This window comes from Trematomus bernacchii, unplaced genomic scaffold (genome assembly GCF_902827165.1).
Source record: "Trematomus bernacchii unplaced genomic scaffold, fTreBer1.1, whole genome shotgun sequence".
Lineage (NCBI taxonomy): Eukaryota > Metazoa > Chordata > Actinopteri > Perciformes > Nototheniidae > Trematomus > Trematomus bernacchii.
In genome coordinates, this window is record NW_022987662.1 from 1,737,254 (window position 1) to 1,759,981 (window position 22,728).

A 22,728-nucleotide genomic window follows, 5' to 3' on the forward strand; every position below is an offset into this window, starting at 1 on the left:
TACATGGCACCTTTACTATAACGTAAGAAGTCTATGTAAGAATCTATAATTGTTTTTCTTTACCTGATAAACATATTTGCCTTACAATGGCCTGTAGCAGAACTGTGTTATTATTTGGTGAAGCTATTTGCTGCTGTTTGTACTGGCACGTCAGGTGAGCTGGGTGGAGTGGAGTGATTAAAATGCTCAGGACTTTCCTGCCTTGGCATGCTCCTAAACAAACAGTTCAGACTGAATCACAAACTATTCTCCACAACTTATTTGGAATAATAGCCATGTTTGGTCTGCATGAAATAAACCTGTGATGTGTCATTTTGCAGTTTAAAAAGCACTACAAACTCTTCAGAAACATTATTGTGCATATAGATACAATAAATGGTTGTTAAAGGTTTAAAAAAGTAAGAGCATATCATTATGAGACACACCCACTGTGTTATGTTCGATACAGTTATTCATACTATATGAATAACTGTAATTAAAGCAAATTATTTCATTTGATGAAAAGATAACCAACATTTTCCACATGGCTCTACTTGTCAGTATACCCGTCAAACTAAAATACATTTCCAAAACTACCTGCATTTTCTTTAAGTTTCTGTTCCATAATACCGTAGGAAAAAACCCGTTATAATGAGTTAAAGATTCATGTTTTGTCAACACAAGCTTAGGGACATCTCCAGTACCATGTATGCCCAAAACCACCTCAATGTGTGTGTGCATATGTCTGCTTCAGAGTCCATCACTGCTGTGTGTGTGTGTCTCTGTGTATATGTGCTGTGTCTCTCAGTATCTATGTCTGTCTGTCACTGTCTTGGAAGCAATCCCATCCTGCAGCCAGATCTGAGACGGTAGCCTTACTTTAGCTCAAACAGGAAGCCGGCCACTGTGGCTCATGTGGTGTTAGTTATATGTTGTTAAAAGTACAATCTATTCTCCTTATTGATGGATTTATTGACTATTAGTTATAAGCATGGAGGGTCGAAAGGTCCTTTATTCCTCTGCTGTTGGTGAGTAGCTTATGGCCTTCCGGCTGCTTAGATCAGAGACCCTACTGCTACTGTATTTTGAAATATCAGGATTATCACGGACTTTACAGAAGCATATTTCAGAGAGGGAAAGTCAGGGAAGGTCATGTTGCTTTTGAGGAAGATACTGTAATATATTTGACAATTTTTCTGTGCATTTGTTTGCATTAGTTGCTCTTCTCAGCTAAAGATGAATAGTTCACAGTCTTAGAAAACATGCTTTCGCACATTTTGTAAGTTTAATGACTACAACTTGTTTTATATAAATCAGTCTGATTGATGAAGCCAGTGATCAGATACTCACTTGAATACATCATTTTCTTACAATGTGTTTGTCTGTTTCCTCAACAGTGGAGCATGAACAGATTCAGAAGAGGACATTCACCAACTGGATAAATGCTCAACTTTCTAAGGTACTGTATTTTGAGATACCATATTCATATTTCATGCTTATGGGATACATCAACATGAACTTTTGTTACATTTGTCGAAAAGCAGGATGGTGTTACTCTCTTTTATACGTGTCTAAGCAGTTTTCCTATTGCAGGAAGTATCACACAGCTGATGTTAAGTTCACTAAATAAAGACCTGGGGCTTAAAATAGGATATATCTTTAGGATGTTATATCTTTGGCTGTTGGATTATTTAAATGAGTTTATTAGAGGCTAGAGTGATGCAGAAAGGGACTTGTGAGAAAAAGTTTAAACATGTCTGCAGCATCAGTAGACAGAATCTATCGTTTGCACACATTGCTTGGCTTTACTTTCTTAACATTTAAATACTACCTGATTCCACATTCTCCCATTAAGTTCACTTCAAGTTTGAGTGTTATGTCCAAAAAGCACCTTAAATGTATGATACGTCACAAGCAAAGTATGATCACAGGTGTGGAAATGTTACACCCAGAGTTTGCCATGCTTGTCCAAAATATGCGCTATTGAAACACTAATTAGCATATGAACACATCTTTTTGAGAACTGTACTTAAAGTGTTGAGATGACGTCGTGCTGTGGTGGGGCTGTAAATGATGTGAAGCACGTGCAGACATGCTGACTCGTGGTTCAGACGGTGAGGTGCAGTGAAGCCGCTTACAGAGGATCTGTTGGAAAGAGTCCTTGATCTGCTGGTGACGCCCGGCTGGAGTATAAATAGTGGTTCCGTGAGGCAGCACAGCACGTAATTTGAATCCATGCACCCCTTCATAACCTCATGTCCATAAAGTCACCGGTTCATAACCAGCTGTTACACCAATATGGGGGCAATGACGACCCCTAACAGGAAATAGTCCCATTATGTCTAGAGGACACACTTCTCTGTTGTGATTTGACCTAAAGCTGTGACCCACACTTCAGTGTCATTGCTATACGTTTAGGATACAAAACTGAATTTACAAAGTAGCTACATGTAGCATTTCAAAATCACGTCACTGCAAAATACACAGCTTGATAGACAGTGTTTTCGCTTTAGCAACATGGTAAACAACCAGGAAGATCACATTTCCCATAAATCATTTTGCTTCCTGTTGCGCCTTAGATTTTCTTATGTGGTTTGCAAAAACATAAACAGGTCAGAAATCTGAACTCATTCATTAATTTGGCAAAATAACATTAAAACGTAATTGTGTGTGTTGTTACAGAGATGCCCTCCCTCTTTTGTGTCCGACCTCTTCTCTGACCTCAGAGATGGGTCCCAGCTGCTTGACCTGTTGGAGGTGATGAGTGGCCAACCTATGGTGAGTTACTGCAATGTGCTTACAAATGTATCCTAGAATGAATCGGTAGAAAAGTATTCTGTAGGTAAAAATACTGTAATGACAGTAGAGCTAATCTGTCTCCACAGAAAAGACAAAGGGGCCGTGGGGTCTTCCAGCAGAGGGCCAACATTGATACCGCACTGAACTTTCTAAAGAAGAAATCTGTAAGTCTCAACACAACAAACAGGACATCTGAATTTTCCATGTTTTTTTGTTTTATTATATTAAATATTTATTCTTGTATGGTTGGTATAGATCAAGATGGTGAACATAAACATCCCAGATATCATAGATGGACGGCCCTCCATCATCCTCGGACTCATATGGACCATCATCCTCCACTGTCATGTGAGTACTGGTAGTAACAGTACGCCAAAAGGTATTACCCTGCTGTTGATAAAAATATAAAATCAGTAGCATCTCCTAATGCATCATTATCACTTGGTAAGACACAGGATGGCTTTGTGGGTTTTCTTGACAAAATGGAGATATTTGTTACTTTTCAATACTGTATTATTAGACTATAAATTGTTTATTTTTTAAAGAATGTAATGACCATGTTATGTATACAGTTAATTTGATAGCTAATGAATGGTGTTACCTTCTGTGTTTCAGATTGAAGAGTTGGCCAGCACTCTGTCCTACAGCTCGTGTCACTCCTCTCTGGACTCCCTGTGCAGTCTGGACTCGCGGTCCAGCAGCCCGGCGACTCCGCTCCCTGCGGGCCGGACGTCTCCGCTGCACAAACGCTTCCGGATATCAGCCAAGAAGGCCCTGCTCATGTGGGTCAGGGACCAATGCCAAAAGTAAGTTATATACCAAATACTGAAACAATTAAGATGTTTTATAGAGGGGTATGACAATTTGGTTGTCTCAGGGTACCATTCAGACCCACGTACTTATTACAAACTAATATTGTACTCCAGAAATATTGTAATGTGTTGTATTTGATTTTTAAACCATAACATTATATGTTTACCTATATGGTATTATATTGCTTTAAGGTAACTCTGATGCATACTCCAAAAAATATGTCTTGAAACAGTCTTACAATAATTTCCCCCTTTTTTTTATAAAAGAAACAAAAAAAAAGAAAAGTCCTTACTCAGTTTTTCGTGAAAGTAAAGAAAAATCTTTGCCAAGAACTTGCAACCTTAAAAGAGCTACAGCAGCCATGGCGTCTCCTCACAGGAGGAATGACAGCTACTCCTACTCATGCAAAGACATGCAAAACAGATGGATAAGGTTGAAGGCTTGTTGGTGTGACTGCTCCACGGAAAGCAATGACAGAAGTGTTGCTGTTGCTACAGGACGGACTGACAGATCTTCCTTTTTTTCCCCTTCTTCTTTCCTTTCTCCATCTTTTTTCTCTGTCTAGGGTCGGTTGCTCCGTCAGTGTGAAGAACTTTAAGTCGAGCTGGAGAAGTGGAGAGGTCTTCCTGGCCATCCTGTGCTCTCTCAGACCGCAGCTGGCTGACCTCTCTCTGGTTCAGTCCAGGAGCAACCAGGAGAACCTGGAGGAGGCTTTCCACCTGGCCGAGAGGGAGCTCCACATCCCCCGCCTGCTGGACCCCCAGGGTGAGGCTTACTAAGTGCTGTTGAGCAATTCTCAATAATATTTCATAGTATCTGAAGAAGAAATGTTGCATAAGAAATTATACCAATCAGAAAGATTATTTTTGCTTCTTTTTCTGCCACACTGAACACAAGTGTATTTACCTTCACCTTTAGATGTCGATGTACCAGACCCTGATGAGAAGTCCATAATGACATATGTGGCCCAGTTTCTGCAGTACTCCAATGACATGCCGGCTCCGGATGACCATCTGCAGGTAGCTAATCAAACTACTTCTTTAAAGCTTACTGTTACTTTGACTTCCACACCTTCTAAAGTAACTACTTGGGAGTACTCTGGTTTCATACGGTTTCCCTTCCCTCTTTCAAACCTGAACTCCTGCATGACACTGAGTGGTGTTACTATTTATTCTCTTCTGGTGGCGGTGCTGTAGCTGTTTCCTGTGGTCCAGCCCTTTTCTCTCTCACCTGTCAACCTGCCTGCTCAATTCACTCCAGCAGTGGCTGTTTCACCGTTACGCCAGGTAGCTATAAACCAGGCGCATAAGTTCGTGCCTATTTTATTTCTCATTTGCTTTAAATATGTACATTTTACTGGGTATTTATATGATGCATGGCTATTGAAAGTTGAGGTTAATTCAGGCCTGTATGAGATGGCAACACATTTAACCAGTTAATATCACCTTGGTTGACATTTAAGTATATCTACTGACAGTTTAAATGTTGAAAACATAGGTCTCTCCAAGTGAGCGAGCGCTGGAGGTGACCTGCTGGCTGCAGCAAACCTATGATGAACTGTCAGAGGCACGGACAGCTACAGAGAAATCAAGCTTTGCAGAAAAGTATCAGGTAAGCACAGAGCTTGAGAGTTGACGAATTCATTTGTGTGTATTATTATTGTTGCACAGTGATTAGAAGTTATAACTGTGATCGGTTCTTCAGGTGTTTCAGAACCTGTTTGGCTCCTTCACTGAGCAAAGGAGACCAGTCATGACCCTCCTCGCTGCCGTTAGACGCCGCCCTGAGCTCAGCCAAGAGCAGTGTGCTCTCAGGACAGCGTGGGATCGTCTGGAAGCAGAGGTGAGGAAATCCCAGCCCCCTTATTGCTTCCTGCGCTGTTTGTCTTACATGTTTTGGTTCTTGTGACTTTGGCAGGGTATTAGAGGTTTGTTTGGATCTGGAAGGTGTCTCCTACTGTTTCACTTCTTTATCCCTCTCCAGATAAATACAATATGCTTGTCGAGCATTCATTAGACTACACAACAATGACTGGGTTTTGTGCTTATAGCTATTTTTGTATTTGTTTTGTTCTCCAGCTGCAGATATGTAAAGCAGACCTGGACTCCAGCCTTCCTCCTCCTCTGGACTCGGTTGTGGTGTGGCTGCAGCGTGCAGAGGAAGCGCTAACAGAAGAGGGAGGAGGCGTGAAAGATCATGCAGGCGCTGCTAAAGAAGCAAGAGCTCAACAAGACACGCAAAAGGTTCTTTTTATTGAATTGCTTCCTGTTCCATGTTGTTGTGTTTTAAAACATCTTATGGGCAAGAAAACATATGAAGAAAAGCAGAACAATATTTTGAGACTCATGACATGAAAATAAAATAAATGTTGGTTGCTGTTTTTCTTTTAGACTTTAATCAAAGAGATGAGCTACTACGTCAATATTATGGATACCTACCGCAACATGGACGACTCAGGGAACATAGTTGTGCCCCTTGAGAATTTTGATGAGATAAAAAGACGGTATGTGACAAAGTTATTTAACTTCTTTCATCAATGAAATGTATACCATACCAGCATGTTTGTAAAAAATTCTACTTTTAAATCACATGTGTCAAACTCAAGGCCCGGGGGCCAAATCAGGCCCATGGTGGATTTAATTTCGGCCCGCAGGATAATTTTTAATTACTATTAGATCTGGCCCACCGGTATATTGCACGCACACCATCACTCAATCCTGAGGGTCTCCTCCGCTCAGAGCCTGACCCCAAACATTGATGAACTTGCACCCAAGAGTTTACATGGATGTTTCCTTCTGCACTTTTTCTCTTGAGACAACAGGGCATGTTTAGTTTTTTCTTTGAGGGAAATAGTTTTTTTGAAGCTGTTGTTGGCCTGTGGGAAAATGTAATCATAAGAAATGACTCTGGAAAAGCTGCAGCCATAAGAAATGAATGCAACGGATTATTTAATGTTTAATGTTGTTTTTATAGGCAATCATTTAAGCTTTCTTATTTCCAGGTTTAATATGTGCAATAAGTTAATTTCAATAAGTTCTGCAATAAACATTGAACCAGTCCGGCCCTCGACTAGTACCCATTTTTTTATTTTGGCCCACTGTGTATTTGAGTTTGACACCCCTGTATTAAATGATTCACTGTTTGGTTCCAAAAAAAACAATTATGCATCAACATCTTCTATCTAACAGATTAACCAATATCCGAGTCACAGCTAAATATCAAGGGATCAAACTGGAATACCAGGAATCCCGTCACACTGTTCTGGATGTCCTGAGCCGCATCAGTGCTAAGGTTCAGATCTGGAAAGCTGCCTACAGTTCCCAGGAGGCAGTTCTTCAGCTTCTGCAGGACTGGCATGTAAGTATCTCAGCATGACAAAACATTCTTATACTGGTTCCAGGAACATACTAATGTGAGCCACAATATTAGCATATTTCATTGCCATTTCTACACTGTAGCTGTGTGCATATGACAATAAAACCTTTGAATGTTTGAATATAAAAGGAAATGGCATAATTACTACTGCTCAACACAATCACTTTGTTGGTTTGTTTAGGAAACTGTTGAGCGCCAATGCCTGCTTTTGATTCTGATGGACTCTCTCCAAACACTGAAGGAGAAGGCGAACAATTACACCAGCAAGGCAGCGCTAGGTATGAGCTGAATGTGTTTCTTTGACATGAGGTATATAGCACAAATCCTAGCTTAATTTTCTCTGTGTTTAACTGACATGATAGATTTGTTTCTGTTTCTCCCCAGGTGAGGACTCCCAGCTTGTTGCTCGTCAGGTGAAGGAAGCAGAAAATGAAGTGGAACAGATCACACAGCCTGTGACGGCTGTCAGATGGACGATGGAGAGAGTGGTGTCAGCGTGGGAGATTTACAACAAGTGCCTCTGTTCTCTACAGACGTGGCTGGCACAGAAACACTCACCTGCCCAGTCTCCTGCAGCGAGGACGAAGGTAACCTCTTGTCTGGAATTCTGTCAATGAATAACTCAAAAATAATCCTTTATGACTCTCACTATAAAGTCCAATGTTTGAAATTGAAACCATTTTCTTTTTTGTTTTGACCTGTTGGTTTGGTTACTGTAGGACATGAGCGAGTGGACGGCATGTCAAGCTAAGTTAAACGAAGCGGGGAACTTCCTCATCGAAGTGACAGAATCTACAACCAGCCGCACAATGGCAGAGCAACTCAGCAAAGTTAACATGCAGTGGGCTGAATGCATGAAGAGGACCATGTTTGTAAGTACGCACTCTTCTTTCCACATGGACCCAGACTATACATGAAGACACAGTTAAAGGTGGGGTAGGTAATTCACTTCAGAAACACTTTTTGTTATATTCCATGGAATGCTCTTAACATCCCGATAGCAATCAATATATTAAATGCTTTGACAATAAATACATAAAAAAAATGTCATCTGTGGAAGCCGTGGCGCTGTAAAAAGCACGACCAATAATCTGAGCTGCCCCGGCTAAAATAACTGGATGGCCTACCTGCCTGTCAGCCTTCCATCTGTGCACAAACTTATCTCGTGCCCTCATTGGTCATGTGTGCGTTCCTGTGTGTTGGAGGAGGGGCTCTGTAAGGAAGTCTGAAGGAAGGGGCAGATTTTTTCCGGTTGTGTTCTTTCAAATTCTAGTTTACTCGAGCTGGTTTCTCCATTCTTACCTACCCTACCTTTTAATGAAATGAATACAAAGGATTTCAAATGTTCATTATTAACAGAATGTCTGTTGTTGACATAAGAGGCAAACAGACATCAATAAAGGTTTCATAAAGCTTGTTTTCCGTAGGAAGTATCATCGGAGCCCAGTGTTGGTCCACCTTCTCTTCAAACGATGCATTCACTGACCCAGGAGGCCAGCTGGCTACTGAGGCAGCCGCTGGAGGTGGCCTCTGTCCCACTGAAGGCCACCAGGCAGAAGCTACAGGTTGTTAAAGTTACATATTCACTAATGGATGACTAAATACAAATCAGCAGCAGTAGACAATCTTTTTAAATCATTCTGTTTCCTTAACCGGTTTATCTTTTTTGCTTCTTGTTCTTTTTACTTTTTAGGGACTGAGTAAGAAGATGGCCGAGGTGGACCTTTCATGTCTCAGTCCATCCACAGAGTTGCAAACGAGCAACACAGTGAACCTCCAAAAAACTCTCCCACAGGTAGTCTGCTGCAAACATTCTCTGACCAACTGTGATGCATTTCAATAGAGCTTCTTCTTCTTGTCATACTGATGATTTATTATGTGTGCGATTCAAAGAGTCAATTAGAAAAAGAGAGAAACACTGTGGTTGTAGACATTGTTACAGTTTCCACAGAGTTTGTATTGATCTCTCATCCTGTGTACATACAGTAGTGTAGCTGTCCTGTAGTTTAGTATGATCAACTTAGACAAAGGGTTCAGTCCTGATTCTCTGTGTGTGTCTGACAGGTGCTCGCTGCAGCAGAGACGAACTGTGCAGAGCTGCAGCGGGCTGCGTCGGGGCTGGAGGGCCGTCTGGCTGAGCTGGACCGCTGGAGCTCCGAGGCTCTGGACTGGCACCAGCACAGGGAGGACAGAAAGCACAGAGGGCGCTCTGCATTGGAACCTGCAGCCAAAGTCAGCAAAACTTCTAATAAGGCATTAGTTTGTTGTGTTTGTTTGGTTGTTTTTAGGTAAAAGTCATCATAAATTATCCATGAGTCCTTTTCACAAAATATATTTGTTAACACCTACAAATGATGGCAGTATCATAATACACAAATTATAGATGCTCACTCCTACAGGTATTGCGTTTTTATTATAGGAACAGTGGAATTAGCAATAGCAAATACTGGCATGTTGCAAATTGCAGCTTGCCAGATTTGTAATACATTTCTGATGTCATTTTACTAGTTATTTACTAGTTATTACTTGTACATTGTTAGGGTATTATAGCAGTTTGGCATGTTTTTCTATTATTCCTTAGTTGACTATGTTGCCAGATATGACATTTTGTGATCTGCACAGACTCTCTACTGAAAGGGAAATACCACAGTGAGGCATCTCTTCCAGTGGCGTGTGATATGTGTGCCCACTGAAATGATAAAACTGGGTATAATCCTCTTTAGGTGCTGATTTCTCGAGGGCCGCAGCTTGAGAACCAGGTTGTATCTGAGGGACAGGATCTACTGAATCTTGTGGCACGAGTTCAGAAAACCTCTCCTCTACAGAACCTCAGCACCTCTGACCTGCAGGACAGGATCTCAGAGGCAGTCTCACACTGCCAGGTCAGTTCAATGAATGTCTGGTAACCTTCAGTTGTTCAATAGTTGCTTGGGCTTATTTTCTTTTTCTTTTTTAGGAGATTTTTGGAATGTTCTGTTCTCTTGGGTTTCTGCAACATGTTGAAACATCCCGTAAGACTCCAGGAGAGCCAGAGGCAGGGTTATTTGTTGTGGCCAGAACCAAACATGTACACCAGATTGGGAATGTGATGCTGCAAAACCAGGACCCATGTCTGGCTTCACCTGAGACTCCATCTTTTACGCCTCAACCAAGGATGACAGGTCTTCGAGGTTGGACCAAGAATCAGCCTGTGAATACAAATGATAAACCAACCATTGTTATAACTCAAGCTGAACCTGAACCTGTAATCCAGTTATTTTCTAAATCCAACACTCGAGTTTCATGTCCAAGTCAAAAGGATCGACCTCTACCTGCTAGGATCCAAACTCCTGTCGGACCAAAGTGTGCAAAAAGTCCAGTTCTGTCTAAACATGTGACGAGTCCAGACCCAAAAAGTCAAACGTCTACAACCAGAATAAGAGGGCAACCCAACACTGTACAGAGTGATACAACCTCTCCAAAGCCTCTGGTGATGGTCCGCAGTGAAGTTCACTCCAAAGCGCAGTCGATGGCGAGGAGCCGGCTGGAGAAAGCCCGGTCTCACCTGCAGGGACGCATCCAGCAAGCCATCAGGTTGTTTGGTGGCAGAGAGGTGTCCGTGTCCCAAGCCAAGAAGAAACAGGTACAATTTTAAGAAACAGAAACACATCACTAACCCTAATAGATTTTTTTAACCATCTAATAATAAGTATATTATATAGCATTATATAGTAACATCAACAAAATAATTTTGATGATTTTTAATGAATAAAAGTACATTTTTATTTAAAGTGGACCTATCATGCTATATTTGAATAATATAGTGTAGGACCATACCTATATAAGGCATATTTATACTATTTCAAAATACCAACCAGATCATGCATTTTAGCCATGCATCATTTTGCTCAATTTGACATTTTTTAGCTCTGGATTTGCAAGGGCAGATTCAGTGAGAACAGCACCACCTACAGGCCTGGCATATGTACTACAGCGTCTCCAGCGCTTTCGAACGGCAATGGCCGTGGCTGTCTCCTCCTGATTGGTGGAGTTGGCCCAATAGCCGTAGCGCCACCGTCCTGACGTCAGGACAGTGTTCAAATCTGGATCAGTTTTTATCAGATCCGTTGCAGCCCCTTTTTTAGAGATTTGGGTATGGAGGAAAATAGAGAGGGTTGTGTTTTCTGACACTTGGTGAGTTCCCTGGAACACCGGGGACACATAATAATAATAAAGCGCTATAATAATAAATATAAGGAATTATTAATTATATTCATGTATAAAAGACGTACCAAAGTGCATTTTGCATGATAGGTCCCCTTTAAGAGTTTTGACCTTCAGCTTTGTTTTTGTTTTGCCCCTGCTAATGAGTGTGAGACATTTCTATTTCTGTCTTTTAGTGAATGTAAAATCAGCTTTCCACCAAAGTGTTCCTTATCAAATCCTTACAACAGAGCAAATGCGTTTTGTGCTACATCATCCAGACCTTGGAATCTCAAAATGAAACTCTGAATGATTGCACATATCTTTAGAGCTCTGTGTTCTGCTTTGCATAGCTGCCATTGTTTGCATGTTTGTCCAGCTTGATGTCTTTGTGTGCAGAAAGCTTTAAAGATTCTGCAGCCTTCCATCCTCGACGAGTTCCTCAGTGCTGTGGAGTGTTTGGGGGCCTTTTGCACGGGGCCCCAACTCCAGGACCTGATGCTCCTCTCAGACTCAGTCAGAAAGCAGTGGGAGGTATGACAGGGACTATACATTAAAAAAACTGTTTCACCTGCTAAATGAGATGTTATTGATCCTCTCATGTAACTCTCTGCAAGATAGCCAATATGTGTCATTTGACAAAATCTATTTCTGAAAAATAATGAAATAATAAATCCAGTTTCATGTAACTGTTTTACTCACAATACCTCATTTTCGGGGTTACCCTGTAACAATTCAATACAATCAATAACTAAAAAGCCTAGTAAACTAACCATGTTATGGTTTCAGTCAACAGTTTTGATATTGCATGAACCTGGCACCACTGACATTTGTCTTTAAAGTTGAATTGGCTTGTTTGTGTCGCACTCAGGATGTACGCAGAGATATGGCCGCCTTTGTTCCCATCTTTTGGTGTCAGATCAGAGATGGAAATCAGTCATTTTCTGCTGTGCAATGTGAAACTCAAACTAACACTCTGCACGTAACCACTGACCAGACTGACCATGACTCTGTGTCGCAGCACCAGGTACTTCCTAACTCTGTAACAATATCATCTGATTGTGCTGTGTGGCAAGCTGTATGATTCTGACAGATGATCAGAAAAATACCTTATTTCAGTTCTTCCGAAATTCACATTTCTCCCAGGTCGTCATGGATGGAGCTGCATCTGATGAGGTTGAATCATTACAAGAGCTGTGTGAGACACTAACACAGGGACAGTCCTTCTGCCAAGCAACAGACCAGCTCCAGGAGTCAGATGAAGCTCAAGAAACACAATCCAGTGACACAGTGCTCACTTCTGACTGGTAAGATAATGCAAAGGAGATGAAGTATGATGAGGTGTAATATCTTAGACGTAATAATAGTTTTATAAAAGCGAACCATAAGATCTGCTTCTCTTGGATGTATTTTCACACGTCTGTTTTCTTTTTTTCAGAAAGGAAGCTTATTATTTAATGTGCATTCTACTAAGTGTTAAAAACCAATTTGTGGTAGACAGCACATTGAACATTCAAAATGACGTCAGATTTTTGTTTAGAAAAAAGAAAAGAAATCTGTAAAGACAGACAGGAAGAAACAGCATTGTTTGGCTTAAAAATATACCCTTAAATTAACATTCAGGTTCTATAGGCTACAAACTGGGAATTGAATTTAAGTTCAAATGCATTGTTTAATTGAAGCAGACAACCTTATTATTCAGAATATTCACTGTGTAATCCTTCCTGTCTATTAATCTTAATGAGATTCCTAATTACCCGGCTCGACCTCCACCTAATAAACCTTTGTTTCCCTCAGCAGGGGACGGCAGCCCCGGGGAACCCCCCTGCTGAGAATGTCGGCCGACACGCAGCACAGCAACCGTCAGAAACAAAGCGTGGACAGACAACAACAAGACCTCTCACCTGTGTGTGGCTCTGTGACAGCGCAGCCTCAGGGTGATATCCTCCACCTGCGAGCTCAGGATGTCCCGGCAGAGAGGGAGGGGGAACGTAGAAGCTGTGGGTTGGAGAAAAAACTGAAGTCTGCACTTAGATCCAAAGAGCAGCCGCTGAAAGCTCGTCTGCTGCACTTCACAGAGAGCAGCCTGCAGACCCAGGCTCACATACAGGTAGGGAGAGAACACGTTCATTCGATTTCCTTGTTGTTTTTCTTGCTTTCTCTCGCTGCACTAGGTATTTTAGCAACTCTGTAAGCTCCTAGAAAAACATTTACATTTGAAATTCTGAGGAACTTTATTGTAACCAACAACTTATACAATGTGAAGTTCAAGTCACATAAAAAGCTTATTGGGAGTTTGCTCAGGATGGAGGTGGTTTTATCCGTTGCCAAGGGAAACGGATATCTTTGATTCCTACCTGCAAACCAAAACAATAACTTTACTTCCCTTCAGTTATTCCTATTTTCCTGTGCCTCTACAGACATTTAAAATTGACATGAGACAGGTTTCAGTGTAAGAATTCCAGAAAAATGGTAACAAAAAGTCAAATGTTTTTATTCGACTGGTGTATTACAGGCTAATTACTGTATATTAGATTGTTGCATGTGTTCATTTCCTTAAATGAATCTTATTCACTTTATACATAGCATTTCAAGTGGCATTTCCTTAAGACTTCCTGGTCCGAGCAGAACTCTGCACTGTGATTGGCTGTGACTGACCTTTGAGAGCAGCAGCAGCAGGGCTAATCCTCAGTAAGTGGATCGGCTCTGCTGCATCTCTCGCTCTTCTCGTCTCTGAACTGCTACTATGTGACCCTCCCATCTCCCAGGCGGTTGTCAGGGGCGACACTGTGGAGACCAAGCAGGAGGCCGAGTGGACCGTCATCCCAGAGACGGCCGCCTCACAGCAGGAAGTGATCTCGTCTGAACAGGAAATACTGGAAAGGTAGGGGTTATTATCTCAACTCTTACATGAGTGTTGTTTGAAGAACTGTCAGCATGTGAGTTAAAGTTAGACCTGACAGATGAGCGCAGCTGAACATAATCCAAAATGATATTGTATAGTGTGGTTAACTTTAGTAAGTAATCAGCAGCATCCTTTTACAGTGACAATTTGACACATACTTTAGACAAATATTTACAATTGACCCCTCTACTGTACGTTGATGTTGATTCGACCTGTTTGTCATCTAAACAAAAGAAATACCCCAAAGACAAAAACAGTCTAATTTTACAGATTTTGCAGCTGGCTCTGTTCCCATTTAGCTTTTCAGTTTCAGAGAATGTCATATTGAAACATGTGTAAATCTTTCACTGCAGGTACAGGAAGTCCTGCTCGGCTTTTCAGTCTCAACTCCAGAAGACCAAGCAACATTTGGAGGCGTTTATCCAAGACTCTGTCAGCTTTTCTACCCTGCGGGACCGAAAGAAGCAACTACAGGCAAGTTCCTGTTATCCTCAGATTGACTTTACACCCTTTATCCTCTGGGGTCAAACTCAAGGAAATGATCATATTCAAAATTGTATTTAACCAAAATGTATGTCACTGGTGCTTTAGGTATCTTAGTTGACTACCTAAATAACCATTTAAAGTGGACCTATCATGCTATATTTGAATAATATAGTGTAGGACCATACCTATATAAGGCATATTTATACTTTTTTTTTTTCAAAATACCAAACAGATCATGCATTTTAGCCATGCCTCATTTTGCTCAATTTGAAAAATGTTAGCTCTGTTTTTGCAAGGGCAGATTCAGTGAGAACAGCACCACCTACAGGCCTGGCATATGTACTACAGCGTCTCCAGCGCTTTCGAACGGCAATGGCCGTGGTTGTCTCCTCCTGATTGGTGGAGTTGGCCCAATAGCCGTAGCGCCACCGTCCTGACGTCAGGACAGTGTTCAAATCTGGATCAGTTTTTATCAGATCCGTTGCAGCCCCTTTTTTTAGAGATTTGGGTATGGAGGAAAATAGAGAGGGTTATGTTTTCTGACACTTGGTGAGTTCCCTGGAACACCGGGGACACATATTCATGTATAAAAGACGTACAAAAGTGCATTTTGCATGATAGGTCCCCTTTAAATAAAACATTACCCCAACCTTCCCCCCCACAGACCCCTTTATACATCCAGAATTCCTATTATGTGACTATCGAAAAATATATAGATCACCATCAAATCTCACTGACTGAAATAAAATGTTAAATTAAGATCTTTTTGATGTTGTTAAAGGACCAATGACTAAAGCAGAGGGTAGTTTTGTTTTACAATGATACATTTGCATGTAATAGTCACCTCAATATCATCCTACACGATCAACACAAATATGTGTAAAATGTTGACATATGTTTTATACTACTAAAACAGCCGATGCGTACAAAGTGAGTACAGGACATTTAAAAAAGATCTTCTTGTTCATTTGATGTTTACCCATTAGTCCTCACTAAATTAGGAAAAGTCATGAAATACTAAGCAAAAAAAATTATGTGAACCATTTTTTTAGATACGTTAAACATTGAATGGGGTCAGATTGATAACAGGAGGGTTAAAGAATCACTTTATTAAGTTCAGAAATGATTTCATGTCATTAAATGTTCACCTTTTCAAATCCTGCTTTAATCTGTGTATCACTTATGCTCCTTTTTACTTCTGAGTATTTTGTAAAACCTATAACTTAAAGAATGGCTAAGCAGTCATTTTCTTGCATAGTCAATCTTCACAATGTGAAATTATTGTTCTAAATGCTTTGTGAAAAATGTTTTCCCTCCGTCACAGACTTCAAAACAGGAGACCGAGGCATTATGGTTTGAGTTTGAGCTCCAGTATTCCCAGTTCTCCCATTTGATGACCAAGGAAGATGAAGGTGAGGTGGAAAGAAGCAGGGAGCAGCTGACTCAGCAGTGGAGAGGACAACAGATGTACCTCCAGAGCAGGTACAGTGCACCTGATCAATAATAAAGTATTGATTCATCTCTCACGACATAAGAACACATTTGTAAGAAAAGGTTATTTACCTGTCCTTCCTCTGTTTGAGTAACATGTCTTCAACTTTGTCCATGCAGTTTTGTGTTGTTATTAATGAGGGGTTAGGGTTGAAATGTGATCATTGCCCTGAACTACATAGTCTACATATGTTATTATAACAAGTAAAAGTTGCTTTTTTTCCATTTAGGATGAAATCTTTGGAGAATACTGCTGACCTGATGGAATCTGCAGATGGTCACATGGTGCTGATCACTGAAAACCTGGAGCGGATCGTCAGAGAGTCTGTGGACATTTCCTCCTTTTCCCTGACTGATGCCAGACTGGAATCTAATTTAAAGGTACATCCAGACTTTTGAAGACACCTAACACTTTAATTCAGATAATGACATATGCAGAAAGTACTATTTATCCTTCTCGTGTTACCCAGGAGATGGATGACGGACTGCGGTCTGAAATGAGAAAGCTTTCAGAACGAGTTGCAGACGAGGAAAGAACATCCCCTTCATCGCTCTGCCAGGCTCTCCACAACAGACTTCATCACCTTCGGCAGCTCAGACAGCGGCTGGAGGAGGTTCAGGCTGCCGCTCAGGCTCTGAAATGCTTCCTGGCCACAGTAAGAGAAGTCGAGGCAGAGATCCCAGCCCTGCAGGCCAACCAGGACTCCAGAAGACAGGAGCATGAGTCAGACAGGCAGCAGGAGAGACTCTCTTGGCAGGCAGCGATGCAGCAGAGGTTACAGGCTGCCAGGACTCAGTCTGACGGCGTTGACAGCACTTTAAAGGCAGTGGGGATGACTCTGACTATGGATGGTGCCAATGTGACGTGTCAGGATGTGGTGACATCATTGTCCCAGCAAGTTCTGGAAATCGAGAAAGAGCTGAAGACAGGCGGGAAGAGGGACGGCAAAGATGGATTCTTTTCAGTAAGAATGGAGCAAATCCAGCAGCTGAATCCTAAAGAGATACATCAGACAAAACCTGGGGAGGGTTCAACACAGCAGGGGGGAGCACAGGAGCAACTCACCGCATGTAAGATGGAAGAGGAAGCCAAAAGGAGAAAGCTGGAAGAAGATGATGATAAAAACACACTTAAGAAGGAGGAGGCTCCAACACGGAAGTCTGAAGAGGATGTGTTAAAAGAGAGAAGAAGAAGGAACAGCCAAGTTCAGAAAGAAGGAGAGAAGAAGAGTATGGTCCAGAGGAGGTTTGCTTTGTTGGGGGCCCTGAGGGAGATAAGAGGAGCCGCTGAGCAGCTGAGGCTTCAGGAGCCCAGCCTGCCCGCGCTGCAGCACAGGTACACTGATCTCTGACCAAAAACTGCTTCAAGTTGCTCAAAGTTAGGAACATATTTTAACCTAAGATGCCATGTTTGTAAAGCTGCACCACAACGTCAACATCTAAATATTCAAATGTATTAAGTTGACATTATTTTGTCTTGAAATGACTATAGTAATGTCAAGACAATGGTAATGGTTTTCTTTGACTCAGATAAGACTAAAATGGTCAGAATTTGAGTCAACTATAATCAGAATACCTGTATTAGTCCCACAGAGGGGACATGTACATCGCTACAGCAGAAAAGAGCCAAAGACAGCTTAATGTTACTTAAAAGCTAGCTAATAACTAATTAAACAGGATAATGTTGACTTAGTATGACCAAAACCAGCCAGGACATTTGACACAGGATTAAGACAATTGTTAAACAAGACTGTTAAACAATTGAACTGCTGAAACAATTTCAAAACATTCATCTTCTACTTAATACGTAATATATATCTACTATCTAATATATATCATTCCAATAACTTGTATATAGACTCGTACTGCACTATTCCACATCATCACTTTATTTTAGAACTATTTTTCTTTTTGTGTTACTTTTAATATCTGTATTATTATGTTGCATTGTTGGAGAAGCCTGTGACATAAGATTTTCAACGACATAATTACTCTGTAGCTATGTTAGTTTGACAATAAAGAACCTTGAACCTTGAACCTTGAACCTTGAAGACTAAATACAAAAATAGCTGACAAAATGAACCATGCCTTACTGGTGTACTGAAACAATGACTCTTAACCATGTCTGCCTCTGTACAATAATAATTGTGTAATTTCCTGCAGGACTCGTGCATTGACAGATCTGGAAAGTCGACTTGCTGGACACCTCGCTGAGCTGCAGCACATCCGAGAGGAATCCTCACGGTCAGGCGATGTGAGTCGGACCAGAGAGGCCGAGGAGCTCTGGGAGGAGGCCACAAAAGCTGTAACTGAACGGTAAAGAGAGGAGATTCAGTCCTCTGTGATTCATTTACATATCAGAGCCTTCTCCATCGCTGGCCCCCACTCTGGAACTCCCTCCCCAAACACATTCCCCAATCTCACCATGTTCCAATCACAAATCAAAACACTGCTTTTAAACTGTAATTCATGTTGTGTTTTATATATTTTAAGTGTGTTGTTTTAATTATGTTTTTGTGAATTTTTACTCTGTAAAGTTTGAGTTCCAAGAAAAGCGCTCTATAAATAAAATGCTTTATTATTATTATCAAACTTGATATCTTAGCTGAGTTGGTTGAATGTGTGTGTTGTGTTATCACGTATACAGGCTGGAGCAGTGTAACGCACTCACAGAGCTGCTGAAGAGGTTTCAGAGCATCCGTGGGGATCTGAGCGGGAAACTGCAGAGAGCGGAGAGCACCATCAGTGAGCAAGCCTCCTACATGGGGAGAGAAAACCTGCAGAGACTACACACTAAGGTATACCTCTGTTCCATTTGCATTGAAACCTAACTTGCAAATAAAGTCAAATCAAGATTGATTTTTCGTGGCTCTGGTTCTCCCTAACCCTAACCCTAACCCTAACCCTAACCCTAACCCTGCAACAGTTCAGTTAAGTGTGTTTTATATGTGTGTGTGGTGTCTCAGGTCCAGGACACCAAATCAGAGCTGATCGGCCTGGGTGACGGTATAGAAGAGGTCCGCAGCGTCTGCAGGCAGCTTCACACTCATCTGCGTCAGATCCCAGAATGCACCATGATCCCATTTGAGGACGAAGCGGATGCTCTCATGGACCGCTGGCTGGATGTGAGTTTTTTTCGTTTTTCATTTGTTTTAATGATGAGTCACCACAGAAAAGCTTAGACTTCAAAAATATCTATCACAGAAGTCATTCATTTTCAGAAGATTTCAGAATTATTTTTCAATTCTCTTGCAGATTAATTATTATTTTATGTACTGTTATTAAAGCAAGATTTACTACACAAATTGTTTTTACCCCCACTGTTTTATCTGCTGCTGCTCTCATATGTAAAGTAAAGCGTCCTAGTAGATTGTTTGCGATCATACATTGCAATTATTTAATTTCTAAGGTCTTATGTTGAGTTGGGTTGTGTGTTGTAAGATCAGTGCTACAGTAGCATTCATTGCAAATACTGTTCTTTCAGATATCAGAGAGAACAGATTCCCACCTGGAAAGCCTGCATCGGGGCCTGACTCTGTGGGATGGGGTCCTGCAGCTGGGGGAGGAGGTGGAAAGGTGGACGGGCAACAAACTAGCAGCATTTGCTGAGTGTCCGTCCTTTCAGACAGAAGAAGACATCAGTGCCTTGCAGGTAGACAACATCCCTTATTCGTCCTGTAATACACAGGTTTGGACCCAATTTTTAACAAGATTACTTGTTTGCTTTAAACATTGATCATCTCCCTCTGACTGTCTCCAGAATGAGATTGTGACCCAAGAGGAGAGTATGGAGCATTTCCATCAAAGAGCCACAGAGATTCAGGCACTGCTTCAAAGCACAGAGCCCCCTCTGGAGCTTCAGGTACAGCATCAGCTTCTGGTATAATGCTTACAGATACAGTTGATCGGATCGAGTTAGAACAAATCTCTTGATTGGTTTTCTTTGTCTGCTGTAGGTGGTGGAGACCCAGATGAGGAAGAAGACAGAGCAGCTGCAGGAGCTTGTTTCTGAAGCGGAGGACGTTTACAGGCAGATGGTGGCTGCTAAGGGACACATCACTGTCAGGATGGCAGAGTGCTTCAGCTCCCTCCAGAAGATTCAGGACTCCCTCCTCACTCTCACTGGTGCAGATGTTGCAGCAGTCCTTGCCACACTTAAGGTTAAACAAGTTTGTATGTGTTGCAAAGTGTACTACGCACTTGAACAATGTATAGAGAAACGTGTCATTTAAAGTGGACCTATCATGCTATATTTGAATAATATAGTGTAGGACCATACCTATATAAGGCATATTTATACTTTTTTTTTTTCAAAATACCAAACAGATCATGCATTTTAGCCATGCCTCATTTTGCTCAATTTGACATTTTTTAGCTCTGTTTTTGCAAGGGCTGATTCAGTGAGAACAGCACCACCTACAGGCCTGGCATATGTACTACAGCGTCTCCAGCGCTTTCGAACGGCAATGGCCGTGGCTGCCTCCTCCTGATTGGTGGAGTTGGCCCAATAGCCGTAGCGCCACCGTCCTGACGTCAGGACAGTGTTCAAATCTGGATCAGTTTTTATCAGATCCGTTGCAGCCCCTTTTTTAGAGATTTGGGTATGGAGGAAAATAGAGAGGGTTGTGTTTTCTGACACTTGGTGAGTTCCCTGGAACACCGGGGACACATATTCATGTATAAAAGACGTACAAAAGTGCATTTTGCATGATAGGTCCACTTTAAAAAAAAAGTTACTATGTATAAAAACAAAACTATTTAAGAAAGCTATGATGTTATGAATCTACACACTGGAGTACAAAGCTAGCTTTTAAGTAGACTTAATAGCTTTTAAAATGCTTATCACCATCAATATCTTGTGTTTCTCTACAGGATCTGCTGTTCGAGCTCCAGGCGCAGGACGAGCAGGCGGAGAGTGTGCAGGAGGATCTGAATGTTATGGCCTCCATAGCGAGTCCGGTCATTCTGCAGAGTCTGTCTGCAGACTGGGTTGAGCTGCAGGAGAAAGTCAGACACACCCAGCAGCTCTTCTCTGAGGTGGAAGAGCAGACTGTGAGGAATATCCAGGATCTGGACAGGTAACCTTCATGTGATGTGTACAAAAGCTTTGTCTAAAGCTACTTGGTTACATAACTGTTTTTTGAAATGTGTTTATCATGAATTTGTATAAAGACACAAAGAAATCAAAACCAGACATAGTAGCTAATGAGGATATGTTGATATATGAGACTTCGTCAATACAGGTTATACTGCCAATTCTTACATACTATAACCAGACTTATTTTAGAAACTCTGTAACAAATTGGGTCAATGGAACAAGTTCAACTTGTTTCCTGAAGTCGTGTTGTACTACTCTGTGGCGGTACCACTTCTCACTGTTGATTGTATTGTCAGTGTATCATGGTTACTGCACATATGAGTCTGTGTCATGTGAATGCCTGCATTTACACTGTGTTTGTGTTCTAGGCTGCAAAGGGAGACTGAGCATATACAACAGTGGTTGGAGGGCGCTGAGGAAAAAGCAGCAACAGACGAGGGTCTAAGTGTCCTGCAGGAGGAAGCGCTTCAACAAAGGTAAGCTTTGTTTTCTGATTCCACATGACAAGTGACAAGATTTCCCCCTCTAATAATAACTGAGCATCAACTCTGCACTGTTTTCCCTTCAGGGTGAGGACAGAGGAGCTCAACCAGCTTGTGTCCTCCTTGCAGAGCAGCCCACTTCAGCAGTGTGCTGTGGTGGAGCAGAGCAGGAAACTGCTCCAACAATACCACAACTTCCTACAGGGCTCCACGGAGGAGCAGAGCAGGGACATGGAGGAGTTTCAGACTCCTCTGAAGTCCACTCAACCCTCTGATGGAGATCTGAGAGGAACTGTTGATTCTCCGCTTGGTGAAAACCTCTCCACCAAGAGTCCGGTAAAGTGTCATCTAATAAGAAAATATTATTACACTCAGACTGAGCTGCCCCATTTTTTGGACATTCTACAAAAAGGCAAAACTTATTATGTTATCTTAACTAGCAATTATCTTTGTTTTCATGTAGTTTTTAAGTGGCAGTTGTTATACAGTAGCAGTGTGTATTGTTATACAGTGGGTGCGGCACTGATCTCAAGGTTCAAGGTTCTTTATTGTCAAACTGACATAGCTACAGAGTAATTATGTTGTTGAAAATCTTATGTCACAGGCTTCTCCAACAATGCAACATAATAATAATACAGATAGCAAGAGCAATACAAAAAGAAAAATAGTTCTAAAATAAAGTGAGCATGTGGAATAGTGCAGTACGAGTCTATATACAAGTTATTGGAATGATATATATTAGATATTAGATACATATTACTGAGTAGCAGATGAATGTTTTGAAGTTGTTTCAGCAGTTCAATTTGTGGTTTATTTACTTTCACATTTGTTTACACTTCTTGTAATAAGGAGTGCCCGTGTGTCGTTGGTGAACATGTTTTGTAATGATGGATTAGTTTGCATAAATCAAAATAGATATTCATCAACACGCTCTCCGGTCCCTGCAGTGACAGATCATTGTGATTTTGTTTTAACAGTTATCATATAATATCATATTTGAAAACCTTAAAAATCCAGTTGTATGAAACTAATATTCAACCAATAGTAACTTTTTAGTGTTAAAATTCACTTTGAAATCAATTGAAATGAACACATTTGGAACATGTCAGGTCGGGTCA

At 41.3% G+C, this 22,728-nt stretch overlaps 1 protein-coding gene across 12 annotated transcripts in view; it reads left to right on the forward strand.

Annotated features, from left to right (window-relative positions):
- The window catches only part of LOC117487026 (nesprin-2), an 82,573-nt gene that overhangs the window by 1,908 nt on the left and 57,937 nt on the right, over positions 1–22,728 (forward strand). For 10 of the 12 annotated variants that reach the window (XM_034135674.1, XM_034135679.1, XM_034135682.1 and 7 more), the window contains exons 3-41: positions 1,377–1,438; positions 2,662–2,757; positions 2,865–2,942; positions 3,034–3,126; positions 3,394–3,584; positions 4,157–4,356; positions 4,510–4,610; positions 4,788–4,877; positions 5,089–5,202; positions 5,296–5,433; positions 5,670–5,834; positions 5,982–6,094; positions 6,780–6,948; positions 7,148–7,244; positions 7,351–7,553; positions 7,686–7,838; positions 8,394–8,531; positions 8,660–8,761; positions 9,031–9,198; positions 9,690–9,848; positions 9,923–10,588; positions 11,548–11,682; positions 12,020–12,175; positions 12,295–12,455; positions 12,946–13,258; positions 13,917–14,032; positions 14,407–14,527; positions 15,864–16,021; positions 16,261–16,411; positions 16,501–17,366; positions 18,194–18,346; positions 18,678–18,828; positions 18,997–19,155; positions 19,515–19,682; positions 19,791–19,892; positions 19,987–20,190; positions 20,903–21,108; positions 21,497–21,604; positions 21,697–21,946. In XM_034135674.1, coding sequence (XP_033991565.1) covers positions 1,377–1,438; positions 2,662–2,757; positions 2,865–2,942; positions 3,034–3,126; positions 3,394–3,584; positions 4,157–4,356; positions 4,510–4,610; positions 4,788–4,877; positions 5,089–5,202; positions 5,296–5,433; positions 5,670–5,834; positions 5,982–6,094; positions 6,780–6,948; positions 7,148–7,244; positions 7,351–7,553; positions 7,686–7,838; positions 8,394–8,531; positions 8,660–8,761; positions 9,031–9,198; positions 9,690–9,848; positions 9,923–10,588; positions 11,548–11,682; positions 12,020–12,175; positions 12,295–12,455; positions 12,946–13,258; positions 13,917–14,032; positions 14,407–14,527; positions 15,864–16,021; positions 16,261–16,411; positions 16,501–17,366; positions 18,194–18,346; positions 18,678–18,828; positions 18,997–19,155; positions 19,515–19,682; positions 19,791–19,892; positions 19,987–20,190; positions 20,903–21,108; positions 21,497–21,604; positions 21,697–21,946 — 6,974 coding nt within the window. The remainder of the gene's footprint in view (positions 1–1,376; positions 1,439–2,661; positions 2,758–2,864; positions 2,943–3,033; positions 3,127–3,393; positions 3,585–4,156; positions 4,357–4,509; positions 4,611–4,787; positions 4,878–5,088; positions 5,203–5,295; positions 5,434–5,669; positions 5,835–5,981; positions 6,095–6,779; positions 6,949–7,147; positions 7,245–7,350; positions 7,554–7,685; positions 7,839–8,393; positions 8,532–8,659; positions 8,762–9,030; positions 9,199–9,689; positions 9,849–9,922; positions 10,589–11,547; positions 11,683–12,019; positions 12,176–12,294; positions 12,456–12,945; positions 13,259–13,916; positions 14,033–14,406; positions 14,528–15,863; positions 16,022–16,260; positions 16,412–16,500; positions 17,367–18,193; positions 18,347–18,677; positions 18,829–18,996; positions 19,156–19,514; positions 19,683–19,790; positions 19,893–19,986; positions 20,191–20,902; positions 21,109–21,496; positions 21,605–21,696; positions 21,947–22,728) is intronic. The other 2 variants (XM_034135681.1, XM_034135685.1) reach the window with 1 other exon arrangement.